General features: G+C 45.1%; 1 protein-coding gene across 1 annotated transcript in view; it reads left to right on the top strand.

Annotated features, from left to right (window-relative positions):
- Positions 1-12,157: 12,157 nt before the first annotated feature.
- USP1 (ubiquitin specific peptidase 1) overlaps positions 12,158-18,947 on the top strand; it is a 124,216-nt gene continuing 117,426 nt past the window's right edge. The window contains exon 1 of the mRNA XM_078669550.1: positions 12,158-12,682. Coding sequence (XP_078525676.1) covers positions 12,507-12,682 — 176 coding nt within the window. The 5' untranslated portion in view covers positions 12,158-12,506. The remainder of the gene's footprint in view (positions 12,683-18,947) is intronic.

Raw genomic sequence — 18,947 nt, 5'->3', positions numbered from 1 at the left:
GAGGTGTCACGGGTAATTTTAGTATTCCTCCACCTATACTTCCTAATAATTCACCTATCTTGGCAAATCCCTTTTCAATGTACCCAAATATAGAACCTATTCCTTCCTAAGCACCTGTTTCTTCTAATTCAGTTAGTTCACATGTAATGTGGGTGATATTGACGACATAACGATTAAGCTGATTATTTATTTTAGGAACGTAAGCGCAGCATTCTCTAGCGTTAATTACAATGCAAACTCTGCCTTCTTTTTCGAAACGCATGTCGAAAGCGAGACAATTTTGTATTATCATGGCTCACATACCAAGCAATTCTTTATTAATAATATTTATGACACCGCGGTATTAGTAGCAAGCCTATCCAATAAGGTTGACCATTTCCTAATCTTAACATCACTTAGCGCTACTCCCACTGAGGGTATTAGAGCTCCAAAAATATAGCTGAAAATCTGTTTAAAGCTGAGACTCCTTCACTTTACATGGCAATCAAGTAGAAGATCTATGCCATTGATGTAATTGATTCTTGGAAAGACTAGAGCTGTGTAGCAACCATCTACCTAATTGTGTGGCAACTAGAAATAAGATGACTTACAACAAACGTAATATATACCTTCAATACTTACCTCTAATTCAGCAAAAATTATTCCAATAACTAGATAGCTATGCTCACGTTCGCTCCAACCCACTACCTCAACAGTCTCAATCCATTCTGGTTCCCTTATCATACACAAGTTCCTTTTTTGGCAACTTCAATGCTCAACCATAGGGACAAATCCTCTAAATTCGCTTTACCCTTTCCAGCAGGATGTTCTGGGTTAATGCTCTTGCTCTTGCTCCTCTTCTCTACATCTTACCTTATTCTTTCATTTAATTCAGCTACAAAAAATTCTCTCATTCTTGCTAATTTTGCAAGTTAGGTCATGCATGCTTTGGTTAGTAGCACAGGGGTTATACATTTCATCATATACTCACGTTAATCCCCTTGTTTTTAAAACCTTGGGAAATGATAAGTATGTGTAGTAGCCCACAAATGCATATTTTGCTTTAATTGTCCCATTTAAGGCCCGATTCCGATATCGGACGGAATGGAGTCTGTACGATATCGGTTTGGAACTGGAGCCAGCCAACCTCCTGTTGTCAGTTCCAGCCCAGGAAGTAGAATGCGACTGAACCCTGTTCGGTTGCATGCCTATGCTTTACCATGGGAGCATGCATTCTGAACGGAATGCATGCTCTCATTGCAAAGAGCAGAGGTGCAGTTCATCCCTGCACCCCGTGGCTAGCACCTCAAGGTGCCTGCCACGGGTTGCAGGGATCAACAGGGGGCACCATAGGTGGCCCCTAGGCCGCAGACCCATGGGGGCCCTGCTGGGTGCCCCCAAAGACAGATTCCCAATGCCTTTCTGTGTCAGAAAGGCGAGCACAGAAAGACAGTTGGGAAGCTGCCATCGTAATCTCTCGGCCGGAAAGTGCCGGCCGAGGGATTGCTGCAGGCTTTCGAATGGCAGACGGGCTCTCCAAGCCCATTGAAAGTCATTCAGAAAATCGATTTGTATTCCCTTCCGACCAAGCCCATCTAAATGGGTCGGCTGGAAAGGAATCTGAACGGGCAATTCCGATGCAGTTCGAACGGCTCTGACCTATGGTCGGAGCCTTTCCCAATGCATCGGAATCGGGCCCTTAGTCTTTCCACTATGACTGAAGATTCTGGTCTATTGTTGCAATGGAATCTTTGATCCATCCCTAAACCCATACAGAGCAACTGCATCACCTCATTCTTGAAGCGGATTCCTTGAACTGATTCAAGATGAACTGGCATCCCAAAACACGAGATCAATTCCCACAGAAGTAGTTTGGTAACAGACAGACTGCCACATCTCCTGGTGGGATATGCTTCCACCGAACAGGAGAATAGGCATACAATCACGAGTATATTGGGGAACCTCCACAAATCAATCTGGGGACGGTTGAAGGGACCATTAGACTTCCCTATGTGGCTCATGGTCACTGCAGACTTCTTGCCAACATTTTGCTTCTGGCAAGTCGCACATGGCTGGCACAGGTTTTCTGCCATTGTACAAAAGTGTGGATTATGCCTGTACTCCCTAAATGTCATCACTATCCCATCACAGCCCACATGTGTCACCCCATGAATGGGTCTCACCATGGCCGGCAACACTGAATCCTGTAGCACAGGCATTCCCTCAATTTATACCAAGATGTCACTAGCATCCTTCACACATCCCAATCTTTCCAATCTAGCCTTTTTGAATTCAGGAGCAATATGCTGCAATTCCCTCAGATCACTGAAAGTTTGCACAGTGTTTAACAGCATGTTTGAAACTGGTTCTCCCTTAATACTGCATGGTTCATCCATGTGGAGTGTGCAGGACTCAAGAGCGCAATATCAAGCAATCTCATCTGCAATAGCGTTTGCCTCTAGTGATTAAGTCATGACTACTCTTGTGTCGAGCAAACTTCATTTTAAAATGAGAACCAGCAAAGGCCCTGAATCCTCTCTGTCACCACAATTGGCCAAAGCCATACACAACACAGAATCCATACTGGCTATCAGTGTAAATGGTGACTCGTGAGCCTTCTGACGTGTAACAGGTTCTAGTAAGGGCAATCAGTTCTGCTACTTGTCCGGAAGCTACATGGCACAGGAAGGATACTTCCACAGCCCCACTCAGGGTGAAAACAGCATATGCAGCTCTTAAAATGCTTTGTCTGTCTCTTAAACAAAGGCCATCAACAAATATGGTGTGGTCAGATTCGAGGAGGGGGTCATCCAATATGTCTGATCTCTGCTTTGTGCATAACACATACACTTACACAGTCATGACCAAACTCACTTTCCTCACCTTCATCTGGGGTGGGCAATAAAGAAGCAGGATTTAGTGTATGACACCTCCTTAAAGAAGCATTGTCTGCAGCCAAAATAATTCTCTTTTAGTGGGTTAAGCAGCTACACGTCAAATGCTGGTTGTGGTTGTGAGTCATGAGAATCTCAAGGGAATGTGGCACCATGACAATGAGCGGGTGGCACATCAGTATTTCTTCCACTTCTTGAATGCTTAGGCTGACCTCTGCAACCGCCTTGAGACAACTAGGCAATGTTGTAGCTAGAGTTGCAGAGAAGTGGAAAACTAGCTGTTTGGCATCTTTGTGGGTCTGTGTCAACACAGAATAAACACATCTATCTCGCTCTTGGCAAAAGAGTATAAACTCCTTGGTGTAGTCTGGCATTCCAAGAGTGGGTGCACTGCAAAATAAGTTTTAAGTTCCTGGAAATATTCCTTGCTCTTGTCATCCCTTAGTACTGGGTCATTGACATCAGTGTGTGTCAGCATCAGTAAAGACTTGGCCACAAGTGAAAAATTTGAGATCCCCTGTCACCAATAGCTAACCATGCTCAAAAACGTTCTCATTTCTCTCTGTGTGGTTGGAAACTTCATCTTAAGGACTGTTTCAATGTAGAGGTTTCATGCTGCCTTCCACCCACAATCAGCAGGGTAGTTGGGTGATACAATGCTACCCTCAAGCTTAAGCTAGCTAAAATCCAGGCTTCTACATCTTTGAAATGGCCTGACGCACTACCCTTGGCATTGTTGTCCATTAGCTCTGTGCCACATTCACGATCTGGCCTTACACCGTATGAGGTGGTATTTGGAAGTCCTATGAATATTTGGGGAATTCCTAAGCCGCGCCCCATACATGAAGTACCTTGTGTCTTGATGAGTAACTACCTATCACAGTTGACTGACAGTTTGATTTCTATTCATCAACAGGTTCAAGAAGCTCTTCCTGACAGGCCGAAAGGTGAAGGCCACGAACTACGGCCCGGAGATCATGTGATGATCCGGTCCTTCCAGAGATCAAACAGTTTGGAACCTAGGTGGCGCGGCCCAGAACAGGTCCTCCTGGTGACGAGAAGTGCAGTCCGAGTGACGAACAGGAGGAATTGGGTGCATTCCACCAACTGCAAAAAGGAGTCGTCTACCTTGGTGGAACCTGCTGCCCTGGTCGACCATCGAGACCTCCTGGATACAGAGCGAGGCCAAGCCGTATCACCTGAAGAACCTGAGGAAGTCTTTCCGGACCACACAATCCCTGGTACATCTCGATATCACCTGCGACCCTGGAGAAAACTGCATTGTTGAAAAAGACTGGTTGAGCAACCGTCCTGGGTTAGTGAGAACTGAGCTGAAGACGGGGGGATATTTTGCGTAGTGACATCCGTCTTAACCCTCAGTGAAGGATCCAAGGGCTGCCCAGGACTTTAGAGCTCCATCTGCTTTGTTATTTCCACAACAAGATAAATATGCCTATGGAGAAGACATCATCTGCTGTGAAGATTTGCGACAAGAAGATTATGTGTATTGTTGGGTTTACTTTCACTGTGATCATTATGGCAGTGATAACTTGGGTTGTAGAGGAAGTGGCTCCTGCTCGACGAATACTGACTGCCACTACTCCAGCACCTATTGAACACCACTATTTTACTCTCCCTTATCATGAGCAGAAGCTTAGACAGTCTTATTTGAACAACACGTTCATCCAGATGTTGCACCACACGCACAATGCTACGAACATTACTCACTATCGGGTGTGTGGAATGATGCCAGCTCATTAGAAAAAAGGAGGAACACCTTTCATTCCTCTTCCATTCTCTCATAATGTTCTTGTCAAGCCTGGTTTGCACTTCTATTGGCTTCTGAGGTGGTTAATATTACTGATTTTGGTGTAGGGAGGCTTAACTACCATCTTAATAAAGTGTGTTATCCTGATGAGGAAGGCGATCCACAAGCTAAAGGGACTAAATGGGAGATGGAGGAGTACCGACGAGGAAATGCTTCTACACATTATGTTTACCCAAATACTAGAACTGCTAAGGGTAATGGACCATTTGTTATTGCTGTTACTGGAGCCCGAGCAGATTTATGTGTGAGTAGTGTTGGGAAAATCGCAGTGGGGAGAAGTGAATGTACTTTAGTTCTGAACATTACTCGCATTAACAATAGTAGCTTCTCATCTTCACATAATACATACTTTATATGTGGAACTAAGGGATACTACCATCTACCTGTTGGATGGTCTGGAATTTGCTATGTGTCCTTTTTATTGCCACCTGTATTTTTGGCTCCTGCATCACATCACAAGGACTCAAAACTGTTTAATGACATTTCCAAAAACAGATTTAAGAGGACAGCAAATCACGACGAGGTGGATCAGACTGACACTGCACTGCAGCAATATGTTGATTTTAATTTGGGGCTGTTCTTCTTTGTTGGTGCTGCCTTGAACAGTAGGAAAATCAGACATTTGACACGTATCGTAGAGGCTGTGAACCAACCAGACAGCTATGGCACTTGGAAACATCACAGAGGAACTACAGTTTGCGAGGATTGTGGTGTTCCAAAGGCGTATAGTCCTGGACGTAGTCCTGGCTGATCGAGGTGGTGCATGCTGCATCATCGGGAGGAGTTGCTGCGTGTACATTCCAGATCATGCCCCTTCAGTTTTTGATGCGATTTCTAAGTTGCATAAGATTGCTTCTGAGATTCACCCTGATACCGGAACATGGACTTTGACTGGATGGCTATGGACATTGTTTGTTACCTGGGGCTGGAAACTGTTAACAGTTTTATGTATATTACTTGAAATTCTGCTGACATGCTGCCTATGTATACAATGTGGTACAATACTTTGCTCCATCTGCATCACTGCCTGTGTACCTGCCATATGTAATGGCAAGAAAATGAATGCCCAATGTGTACTAGACAAAGTAGTTGATGAAATTATGCAGATTGATGTACATGATGTATACTTAGACTCTTCTAGATTATAGATGATTTCAGCTAATGCTAAAAGGGCGTCTGTGGAAATTTGGCAGAGATCACTGTTAGCATTGAGCTGAAGCCATATTGTTCCCAGCAGCCATCTTGATTGACCATGTGCCCGCCATGTGCTCCTTCCTTCTTCGCTGTTGCTTTCCCTTGTGCTTTGCTCAAGAACTGGCTATACTCAGCCCCTTCTACTCTGTACATGCTCAGAAGAGTCTGTAGCTGCCCATGCACCTGCTCTAGTATGTTACTGTCAGGCTGTTTTAACTGAGGGCAGCAACTCATTGCACCACCTTCTTTGTTGACTGTGCATTCTTTGTATGACCATCTATGTATGTAATTCTTCCTATGTGTACTTGTACCGCCTCCTTTTGAGCTCCTGTGAGGATATAAAAGACCCACAGTTCTTCTACTCCTTGTACTACTTCATACACTGCCGAAGGGTGTTGTGTGAATGTAGTTCCAACTCATGAGGTTTATTAAACTATTTTCTTGCTATTTCAGCCTCCGTGCCAACTTCTATTTATTGGTCTGAGGACTTGTGTGCAGAGAAGAGTGAACCCCTAGCACTGGTAGGCCTTTCTGAGGCCTACTTCTACAAGGTGACAGGGTAGGATAGGTGATGGGGCAGGAGAAGTGATGGGGAGGAGAAGTGACGGGGGAGGTGATTAGGCATGAGCAGGAGCGGTGAACGGATGGGAGCAATGAACGCGGCAGGAGAAGTGACGGGGAAAGGAAAAGTGACTGGCAGGAGCAGTGACAGGAAAGGAGAGGTGATGGGACAAGAGAGGTGACCGGGCAGGAGAAGTGATAGGGCAGGAGAAGTTACAGGGCAGGAGAAGTGACGGGGCAGGAGAGGTGACAGGGCAGGAGCAGGGATGGGACAGGAGAGGGGACAGGAAAGGAGAGGTGATAGGACAGGAGAGGGGACCGGGCAGGAGAAGTGATGGGCAGGCGAAGTGATGGGGCAGGAGTGGTGACAGGGCAGGAGAGGTGATGGGGCAGGAGCAGTGCGGGACAGGAGAGGCGACAGGAAAGGAGAGGTGATGGAACAGGCGAGGTGACCAGGCAGAAGAAGTGACGGGCAGGAGAATTGACCCGGCAGGAGTGGTGCAGGGGCAGTAGGTGACAGGGCAGGAGAAGTGATGGGACAGGAGCAATGATTAGACATGAGCAGGAGTGGTGACCGGGCAGGAGCAGTGAATGGACAGGAGCAGTAAACGGGGCAGGAGAAGTGATGGGGCAGGAGAAGTGACGGGGCAACAAGAGAAGTGATGGGGCAGGACAAGTAACGGGGCAGGAGAAAAGATGGGGCAGGAGCGGTGATCGGGCATGAGCAGGAGTGCTGACCTGACAGGAGCATTGAACGGGCAGGAACAGTGAACGGGGCAGGAGAAGTGACGGGGCAAGAGGACTGATGTGGCAGGTGCTGTGATTATGCATGACAACTATAATGGGTGTGGCTCTAATCAGTAAGGCTGAGCCCAGAAACAGTAACAACCAAGAATGCCAATACTGATTACACTTAGAACACCTTTAAATGGCACACGAGTCACTGATCAAACATGTGCCAAGTTTAATCAATAAACTTTTTATCTTTTTAAAGTTGAATTCTTTTCATCTTTTTATACACTTTTTTTAAAAAATCACCACAGATTTATACAAACAATACAACAACAAAATATTCAAAAATTGATTTATATACACCCCTCACACAAAATCTATCCAAAACATTCAAACACTTTCAATCCACTCAACCCTCGAAACTGCACTCCTCCTACACAATAACACTCATACTCAACACAGTCCCTTTACTTCCATACATCAAGGATTCATGTACATAGAATGGAGAAAAGGGACCCAATACCACAAACAATGCAATAGATGAACACTAGGCTTGGATATGTCAACCTAAAAAATGAGCAGGGCAAAATACACAACCAATTGTTTTAAACTGAACAACCAGCCTTGACTGTCTAGCAACAATGCATTTGTTTGTTAACAAAAACGAAAAAAGGTCTACGCGTTTCGAACCCGTTTACTCATAGGTTTCTCCTCAGGGCCACCAACAACTACAAAAAGAAGAAGAAAAAAAAACATAATTTTGCTACTTCTGGCCACTAAAACTCAAAAGCATCCCACCTCAGAGCTCCAACAGAGATCTAAGTCTTACCTGTATTATGGATCCAACAGTGATCAATAAAGTTACAGACCTGAACAGTGAAAAAAGACATAAACAAAAACCACATATATGAAAACGCACTGTCAAATATATTGAGACTCAAGTTGTCTCTACGTCCAGATAAGGTTCTACCAATAACGTAACAGTAACCACGAGAGACGGGGCGATGTGAATTCTTGTATCACGGACTTATAATGTCTGTGGAGGAAATATCACAATTAGAACCATTAGTCCTTGACTTGTAGCTGTAACTAGTCTGCAACCGCGCGCGATTAGTTGCCACGCATACCTGAAAACATGGAGTTGATATTCATCCGTTCAATCCAATCATCGATTCGAGCAGAACAGCACCAGGAGTACATTCAGTCCTGTAATTAAACAACAGTGTATGTCAAAAATTCCAAAGCATCGGCGAGGAGTTTGCAATGGCGGTGCTTAATAACACTGCTGACAAGGTTGTACCTTAACGAAAATGCCACTAGGCTCTTCAATACGTCATGCGTCCAGGGTAGCGTTTATGAACAATCTGGTTACGGTCCAAATTTCTAAAGGCCAAAAAAAGTTCGAATTAGACAATACGGCAGGCGGCTGAAGGTATTCAAATTTACTCACAAGAACTCGTTGCTCATACGTACGTAAAGTATCTAAGGACCACCGTGGGAGATTGAACCGTGCATTTCCTTTACAGCGTCTAATCATGGCCGCTGTGTGCACACAACGTTTCCTTCGTACACGAACTTCTGAAAGATGAAAGAGATTTTGTTTGGCCTAGATCAAAAACAGAGGCAGCAGACCCAAATAGGCTCACAGGCATCTACCTCACTAATTGACAACACCTCGAGACGGGACCGTGGTTAGCTATTCCCTTCGCAATGGTTTGCATCACGCGAAGCCTCACCTGGAAGTCATAAAAGGCAAGGACATCGCTGGGGATTATGGGAGACCTCAAGAAGGGCCTTCTGGTGCATTTTGGTTACTGTGGTGCAGTGCTGACATAATGCAATTCAGCAGTGCTATCGGGTACCAATTGAACAGACTTGTTCTAATGCTACAGTATTTACAAATTGAAAATTTCGGAAAGTTCATTAAGTCCTGTAGATTCTGTATTAATTTTTATAATTAACATCGCCTCGTGTTGAGATAACCGTAGCTCGGGGTTTCCCCCTCTTTGGTCCTTCTCGATTTTTGAAATTACTGTCCAACGGAGATCTTGTTCCGAATGGGCTTTCTTCATCCAATTGTCAGCACTGCACCACAGTAACCAGAATGCACCAGGAGGCCCTTCTTGAGGTCTCCCATAATCCCCAGCGATGTCCTTGCCTTTTATGACTTCTGGGTGAGGCTTCGCGTGATGCGAACCATTGCGAAGGGAATAGCTAACCACGGTCCCGTCTCGAGGTGTTGTCAATTAGTGAGGTAGGTGCCTGTGAGCCTGTTTGGGTCTGCTGCCTCCGTTTTTCATCTAGGTCAAACGGAATCTCTTTCATCTTTCAGAAATTCCGTGTACGAAGGAAACGTTGTGTGCACACAGCGGCCGTGAATAGACGCTGTAAAGGAAATGCACGGTTCAATCTCCCACGAGGGTCCTTAGACATTTTAGGTACGTATGAGCAACGAGTTCTTGTGAGTAAATTTAAATACCTTTGGCCGCCTGACGTATTTTCTAATTCAAACTTTTTTGGCCTTTAGAAATTTGGACCGTAACCAGATTGTTCATAAACGCCACCCTGGACGCATGACGTATTGAGGAGCCTAGTGGCGTTTTCGTTAAGGTACAACCTTGTCAGCAGTGTTATTAAGCACCGCCATTGCAAACTCCTCGCCGATGCTTTGGATTTTTGGGCATAAACTGTTGTTTAATTACAGGACTGATTGTACTCCTGGTGCTGTTCTGCTCGAATTGATGATTGTATTGAACGGATGAATATCCACTCCATGTTTTCAGTTATGCGTGGCAACTAATCGCGCGCGGTTGCAGACTAGTTACAGCTACAAGTCAAGGACTTGTGGTTCTAATTGTGATATTTCCTCCGCAAACAATATAAGTCCGTGATACAAGAATTCACATCGCCCCGTCTCTCGTTGTTACTGTTACGTTATTGGTAAGACCTTATCCGGACGTAGAGACAACTTGAGTCTCAATATATTTGACAGTGCGTTTTCATTTATGTGGTTTTTGTTTGTCTTTTTTCACTGTTCAGGTCTGTAACTTTATTGATCACTGTTGGATCCATAATACAGGTAAGACTTAGATCTCTGTTGGAGCTCTGAGGTGGGATGCTTTTGAGTTTTTGGTCAGAAGTAGTAAAATTATGTTTTTTTTTTTCTTCTTTTTGTAGTTGTTGGTGGTCCTGAGGAGAACCCTATGAGTAACAGGGTTCGAAACGGGTAGAAGAATTCAACTTTGAAAAGATAAAAAGTTTATTGATTAAACTTGGCACATGTTTGATCAGTGACTCGTGTGCCATTTAAAGGTGTTCTAAGTGTTATCAGTATTGGCATTCTTGGTTGTTGTTAGTGATTATGCATGAGCAGGAGCGGTGACCGGGCAGGAACAGTGACCGGGCAGGAGCAGTGAACGGGCAGGAGCAGTGACTGGGCAGGAGCAGTGATGGGGCGGGGGAAATGACAGGGAAGGAGTGGGGACGGGGCAGGAGAAGTGACCCGGCAGGAGAAGTGACTTGTACTTATGTTCTTTGCCTATTTATTTATATACTATTACATGACATCCACCGATGTGTCTATAAAGCATACCTTTTGTCCCGAACTTTTGTCCTGAATTTTGACCCTTTGTCCTGAAATTTTACCCTCACCATCCTGAATTTGCGCCCATGCCAGTTGCCCACCCTAAATGGAATGAATGCCCCTTTGAGTCAATGTAGCGCAAGTTAGTGCCTAGCGCTATGTGCGCTACGAAAATGGCAACTTCCCAACACCCAAAAAGGTTTTGCTTTGGAAAGTAATTCCCCTACCAAGGTTTTGTGCTGCTTTGTGTCACTTTGAGTAACTTTGCGTTGGTACTTAGCTTTGATAAATCTTTCCCTTGCTTATCAATCAGCCCTTTCAATTAAGTCAGGTAACACGAATTGTGATGCATTTTACTTCTGAAATCCAAAAATTAATTTGAAGAAAAAAAAATAGCCACTCGGTGTGTTGCTTACTGGTTCCATTTCAATTGTAAAATGCAAGTACGTATCCTGATCATAGACAGACATGGGCAACAGCAACTCTGGAACAAATTAGCAAGAGGGGAGGGGGCAATTAGCTTCAATACGCTCACTTGCATGACCTGCTCCATTCGTTTTCGCATAACAAATAGAACCTGGCGTAAACCGCCGCTGCAGATTTAACAATAAACAAGTACACTTTTGAGTCTGCACGTATACTTCGCAGCAGAAAGATGGAAAATTAAAGCGCTACAAGGGCAGTGTTTGTAATGATGGCAGACATTTTGATTTTACAGGTTTTCTATTTTAGTATTAGTTTATACGATTAAAGAGAAAAGCATCAAAGGACAAAGCCCTTTAAAGTTCCCATATCCAATGTTAATATGTAGTATTAGCAAACATTTCTCGTTTATATACGTACCATATTCATTTTATTAAAAAAAACACACACACACGTAACCTAACTTGCACTACAAATAGAAAGCACTGTTTTGGTATTGCGGATTCTCTTAGTCCCGTTCAGTCTGTTGATTAAACCAATCATCCTTGAGTCACAGGCTCGGCATTCTCGCGCATCGCCCACGAAAGAGGTCTAAGGGGATGTCGTTCGGTCTCAAATTGTTTGACGTGCATCTAATCGCCATCTTGGAATTTCCATATTATCCATCTTACACCAGATGTCAATAGTGAAACACGTTTAGCCGTGATCACATTTAAATGAATTCAAGTGCTGTTTTATTTCCTTAAAAACACAGCACTTCTTATTTAAATTTGTTAGTTTTACAAAGAGTAATAGTCAGCTAGTTCTATATTAAAATATTGACTATTTTCAACTTTGTGTGGGCATTAAATAAAAATGTTCTTCATTGCGGTTCAATGTATCCAATTTTGGAATTCATACATTACTATTCCACTAAAGCTTTTGGGTGCGCTCTGAAGTATACGGAAATGGACTGGAACGTTACTGCCTGTTGGTCCTTCTTTTATGTCTACACATCCCTTTCGAGAAACCGAAATTGGCGGGTACTGAGGAGAGCGGCAGTTTTGGGACCTGCTTCGAATTTATTGAACTCCAGTACCCTTCTTTATGGAACTCTGTTAAACCTCTCTGGATTCTCAATCTGTGTGTTTTTTAAACACTTCTCTGAAGAAAAGAGGCAGTTGTGCGAATGCTGACACACCCGGGAGACTCAGCTAGCTCGTGAAATGGTAGTTCGCGCTGCCCGCCTGGGCTCCGCCACCTGCGGCCTCTGAGCCGCCCCCGATCGTTCATATCTGGCTTGTGAACTCTGTTTGTGTTCCTTTGAAACATCATGCCTGGAGTGGTGGCCCCCAGCAATGCCAGCAGTGCGCCTGCCCTTGCCAAGAGTGGAAGCCCCGCCAAGAAGAGCCGCCTCTCCCTAAAGTTCTTCCAAAAGAAGGACACCAAGAGAGCCCTGGATTTCGCCGAAGGGCGACAGGGAGAGCCGACGGAGGCGCCGACCGACAGGTGGGTGTACATTCGCCACTTGAAGTTGTTAGATATCCATCAGGCTTCAAGTGATTCAGCCTTCGTGTCAACCGCCCCCTCCCACCCCCCATCATCCTAGAGTCAATTAACATTTTGAGTTTTGTGGTATCACCTTCCTCAACGAGTCCATCTCTCTCAAACGTCAGTGTTAGACGGGAAGTTGCCACTCGTAGAGTCTTAATGCCACGATTTATTGTGACCACAACTTGCTTCCCAGGTCTGGTGGCTCGTGAGTGTGCCGTGTGGGGATGGCCAGAGATGAGCCAGCCTTCATTTGTGCTGTGCAGGGAGGCACGGGATTTCTGAACATAACTGCACAGATTTATTTATTTATTTATGCATTTTTATATAGCGCGGACTTTACCCGAAGGCGTCAGAGCGTTTCACATTAACCATCGTAGAACAGATAGTACTGCTATAGTGTTTTAAACTGGATGAAAACGCAAGCTTGGGGGGTGGGGGGATCTAAACAGGCCTTTGCATCAGAAGCGTAATTAAAATCAGATTTTGTTCATTTTTTTTAAATTGCTATTTAGCACTACATAACACTAGAGGAGAAACGGAAGAAATTAAAAGCAAGAGAGCAGCGTGATCGGGCCATTTCAATTGTAATATATCGGCAAATACATCACACGATCGTACAGAAATATGACTCGATATAATGGACCGAGAGCGCTCTTAGTTGCATGTTGGATCTTTACATGTTGTGCTGCAGAGAGATGACATTAAAGCGCTAATGCATTGATAATGGTAGCTTCCGATGCTGTAATAAAATCTTAGGTAGCTGAAATTTGATGCCATTTCTATGCGCTTGGTGTGTGGCTGTAATGGTACTGTGAATGCACTTAGGTGGAATTACATTGCAGAATAAATCGGTACCTCGTCATAATCAATCACCAGATAGCTTGGGAGGAAAGGCGATATTGCCATTAGGTTCAGGCAGTTGGTGTGTTTTAGCCTTCAGAATGTCTTGACATGTAGCTAGGAATCCACTCTCAAGGGCTTGGTAAATGTACTAACAGAGGAGAACCTAAAGTAGGGCCAACAGCACCGGACGTGGTACTCTCGTAATGTTAGTGAGAGTAGAATGTTCGAGGCTGTAAGGTATACTTTAGAAAACATGATAATCTAGTGCAATACTTGAATTTGTGAGGTGAGTTGGGGAGTTAGGATAGTTATATAGTTTAGATTTTTTAAATGTAGTCTGTCATTAGTGGTGGTCTTTTTAGTATTGTGAACTGTTATCACACTTTCAGATGTGACCCATGCCATCGAAGTGTATTTTTTTATTTTAAAGTTAGTCCACATGTTCCCAGGGTGATCGCGTGATTATAAGATGGGTTATACACTAGAATTATCTGTGTTAATTTTATAAATAGTGATTTTCTTTAAAAGATATGAAAGAAGCTGCAACAAAATGTACACTTTTTGGTATATGTGTGTGTGTGTGTGTGTGTGTATATACTTGGTTCAGTACTGGAGTATTGTGAAAATCTGCCCATGATTAGGGGGTATTGATGGAACTGTGCGTGATGTTAATAGTGTAATATAAAATGCCTGTGATTTCTACTGTGATTACTAGCATTAACTGCGAATAACTGGCAGGAGTTCGTAAAATGCTATAATACACTGGGTTCATGTTTAAAGTGTGGTACGTGACAAAGTAAATTGCTGATGTTACACACAAAAAGATGGTGCAGGTGACATACATACATACATTAAGTCGTCAAAAGGGCAATTCTAACTCAAGGTATATTATACTGAAAGCGCGATTTGGCAGCACCTAAGGTAATGCATATATGTCCCTAGTGTGCAACGATGTGCCACATTTCAGACGTTGGCTTTAGTTTTACTGAAAGAACGTTGGGACAGAGCTGTTCCCTGCATGGTGCACGTGCACCTCTGCCTGGAGTGCCCCCGCTGCAGCGATATCTTCATTTTTTTGGGGCATGGCAAAAATGGATTATTTATGTGCACCATGACTTAGTTAGGCTTGTCTAAGGGAGTGCATTCTTGTTAAGATCCTGGGTGAGTGGGAGGGGGGCGCACAGTGTTATCTTGGTTGTGGTAATGGGCTGTTACTCTTACCCAAAGTGAAGTAGCACAAGAGCGCTGGTGGCAGCATACTGTGTGTTTGCATTAGTCATCAGTAGAGGTAACAGGCCTCAACCCATGTCGCTGAAATGAGGCCTACTGACCCACTAATGTAAAGTTCTGCTGCTGTGTACCTTACTCGTCCTTGGTCTACATCATGTTAGCATGTCAGCCTGTGCTGCGCGCAGGTGATTGCATGTGCTTGCTTTAATGTATGCGTTCCTATGTGTGGGACAGTATATAAACGCCTCTGAGTCCCATATTCGAAGCCCAGGGCCTTGGAAAGCCATGTAGAGGTGAAGGAGAAATCCCAGACAAATTTGTGAATTGTCTGCATTCCTGAGAGCTGGGTGGGACACACACTGAAGCGAGGGGAAGCTAGGCTCTCTTGTGCACTTCAAAAGAGTTGTTTGATTCTGAAACTTTCACTGGTCAGTGGGGCTTGGACACATATCAGGAAATGAGGCTGATAAGGGCACCATGAAGAATAGGGCTGATAGCCTTTGCAACTTTCACAGGCACATATCTGTGAGGCTGGCATCCAGGTGTGAACTTGTAGTCAATTAATGGGCCTGTGTTTGAGACTGTCAAGAGTGTTGCTCTTGCTGTGGCAGACTCCTTCCTAGACAAAGGACACAAAAGTGGGGTTGGCACTTTAAAGTGGGCAAGGCCCACAATATGAACTTAAGAGACTAAAATACTAAATAACATTGTGTCTGAAAATGTGTAATAAAAAGGGGAGCTTGAGCATCCTAAAATTGTAGCTGTGCATCACTGTATAAAAGCTCAGCCCGACTTCTGGCTGTTTTTAACTAGGACTGGGGACTAAGGTCTGCTAATATCCTGGCTGAATGAGGGACATTCTCCAGGAGAATAACGGTCACTTGCCCTGGAGCACCAGCATCTGCCTGCTGAAACCAAAGGACTTTGTGAGTAGGAGGAGAGTGACTGGAGGGAGTGAGGTCCTCTGGGGATCCTGTCAAGTGGATCCCTGAAGCACACAGTATGAGATTCCAGTCCCCGACAGGACTGACATACCAATTAGTACATTTTCCTTTGTCCCCCTTCCCCCTACCTATATGCATTGTGGGGGCTGCGGTTAAGATTAAGGGCATCGCTCTTGTTGAAAATGTCCCTTTCTAAGGTGCTTTCCCTCAACTTTTTGCTTTTCTCATTCCTAGTTTTGCGCTGCTCTGAATGTTAGCCATAGGACTTTGTGCTTGTTTGACACTGCCATTCAGTGCCAAAGCACTATGCTAGTCATACACACGATTGGTTGATTCGAGTTGGCTGTAGCCCCTTGTAAAGGGGTAAGACATATACCCAGGGCATGTACCTCGAATGCTCCTGCGTGGGCCTGCAGCACTGTTTGTGCTTCCACGGGGTAGCTCATAGATTATGCCACATGTTTGCTCTGGTGGGGCATGGGTGTACAGGTTACTGTTAATTGGTCTGTCATTTAAAAAGCTATTTGCCAAAGTTCTGCAAGTCTCTTGTTATATTTGAGTTCTCACTGGTGACAGGGTAGGGTGTTGGGAAGAGGTTGTGCGTAACGTGTAAGGGTCGTGAATAGCACCTGGTGGTGTGTTCCGTACAACAGGGCTTGATTCTCACATTGGATTATCATGGGGGAATGTAGAGAACGGCTATTGAGCAGTATTTCCTACGGGCAGAGCAGTAGCAGTTTCGTGTATGATATTGATGAGTTTGCAATGTCAGATCCTCTTGCACTCCTGGAGAGGATTCAGCATTACGTGTGGGGAAATATCACTTTTCGGAAAGTAGGCATTTCGATGCTCATGGCTTTGTGTGCCTGTCAGCCTGTCTACAATTGACATCGGGTGTTAAGGGGACAGCTATATCTGTGCATTGCTAATTGAAAGCCATCGTTTATGGGCTCAAGGGAAACTGTGTACCTCTGATTCTGAGGGGGCTTTCTCATATGGCTACGTGGGGATGGAATTGGCACCTGCAATCTGATTCTGAGGGGGCTTTCTCATATGGCTACGTGGGGATGGAATTGGCACCTGCAATCTGAGGGGCAGGGTCGTGGCACCACTAAAGATAGTGATTCAACCTCCCGGGGTAGAATGGCAGACAGGACAAAATTTAGAAAGGGCCTATGCATTTCAAAGGTAAACTCTTGAACTGATTGCATCTTCAAAGGCCATCGTGGGTATAACTACTGGGACTTTGGCCTCAGCAGCAAGAGATGCTTTTGGATTTGGAACCATACTATGCTGGCATGACTCTGGGACATCGACACAAGGGATGGACCAGCAACTGGATTATCTGCAGACTTGTGGTGGCCTTGGACTTGTCGTGCTCAAGAAAAGGGACTATCACTTGGTGGATTTTGTGTGGACGTTGCTGGCCTCCTGTCCACAAGATTCCAGGGACACAAAGGATCTCACTGTTTCCATGAGATCGTAAGGATCGCACTGGGTGCTATGGAAACGTGTGGAAGTGATCTTTGGTGGGGACAAGTGCCAGCATGACGTACACCATCATCATGCTATGCAGAGGAGTGTGTCCGTAAAGATCAGCAGCCACCTGAAGTGCAGACGTGAGGAGTTTGGGGAGTGTGGGGGAAGCTTGCAGAGCCTCAGTGACCCGTGCTTGCAACCAAGAGAACCTGTGGTTGCTTGTGTTCCAGAGCTTGTCGTGTCCGAGGGTGTTGGGGGAACCGGAGCCGTGACTTTCTTTGACCTCCAGCGCAATAGGACAACAGCGCCTGACATCGCAGCTGGCTCCCTCTCCCACGCCACAATGTACTTTGTTGTGTAGAATATTGTGACGCAGCCTGACTGGTTCGTGTGCCTTGTGGGTACCTGCATCCGAGTGTCTGGAATTACGGCAGTTCACATCTCCGCCTGAGGGAGAATATTTCTCCAGACTTGGAAGCGCGCCAGTTTCCTGGATCACAACCTTTTTGTCTACGGGGTGTGGGTAGTGGTCCCACACTCGTACAGGTCCCGTTGGGCACCTGGAGTTCTAATCCAGATGGACGAAACTGTTTCTTTCCGTGTTGGGTGGTTCCGACTGTCTAGTCAACAGGGTGCCAGCTGGGGCAACATGTATCGTTGGCTGGTGTAGTTGAAGACGGAACGGGTCACGAGACGTAGTCTAAAACCTATGACTGACCTTTTTGCTAGTGGGAAAGTTGACATGTGCATATAACTGTGAAGTGTATGTAATGTGTATCTCAATTGGATTTCAGAGTATGCGTGTGTGTAATACGACATGTTATAACATGATGTGGAGTCTTTTTGTGACAAATGCAGTGTGTTGCGAGGGTGATGTTGTGCCAGTACTTTACACTTGGGCTCAGCTCTTAGGATAAACCTGACTGCTCGGTGCCTAGCTGCCTAAGGGTAAGCACAGGTTATCGGACACATAGATGGTATTAATTCTAGCTAGAGCAGTGGATTCTGACTGGCTTTGATGGGTCCCTGGCAACCAGAAAACGCTTTGTCTAACAGCCCTGATGCATAATGGTGACAGAAGTGGGGTGTTGCTGTGAACCTACATGCTACTGTTTCCTCCCCGCCCCCCTATATGGCATTATTTTGTGCAGTGCTGTGACCTAGCCTGCTACTGTTTACGACCTCCAAATGCCATATGGGGTGGTGGTGAAGATTAAATTCATTTCCTCTGGTGCTCCACTGTGACAGAAGAGAGCTGTTTCCCTGTGCTTTGCTGTGACCCGGAAAGGCCATTACCCTGTGAGCTGTTGTTCGCAATGCCCACTGTGTCTCCCCTTTGTATGGCAGTTGGGGCTGTGATGTAGATTAAGGGCTGTTGACCTCGTGCATCACTCACACGAAGAGATCTGTCTCACTGTGCTGTGACCTGGAGGGACTGTTGCATTGTGTGCGCAGTTTGCAACCCCCATTTGCAGGCTGTCTCCCTGGAGAAGCATGCAATAGTGAAGTGTAGCAGGTTGCATTCTATGGAAGCAGAACATCGCCTGAACCACCCGCAACTATAAGCACCCGAGACGTACAGCCGGACTCAAGAAAGACTTCTCGCAAGACTGGAGGAGTTACATGGATGCCTGCTGCCTCACCCGTAGCATCCAGACTTCTGCTCGCTGCTGAGGCGCACCTGTACTTTCTGTACCACATCTCCAGAAATAGTGGCTAAGACT

This window comes from Lissotriton helveticus, chromosome 1_2 (assembly GCF_964261635.1).
Source record: "Lissotriton helveticus chromosome 1_2, aLisHel1.1, whole genome shotgun sequence".
Classification (NCBI taxonomy): domain Eukaryota; kingdom Metazoa; phylum Chordata; class Amphibia; order Caudata; family Salamandridae; genus Lissotriton; species Lissotriton helveticus.
Note: the sequence above shows the minus strand (reverse complement) of the source record. Positions and strands in the feature narration are given on the sequence as shown.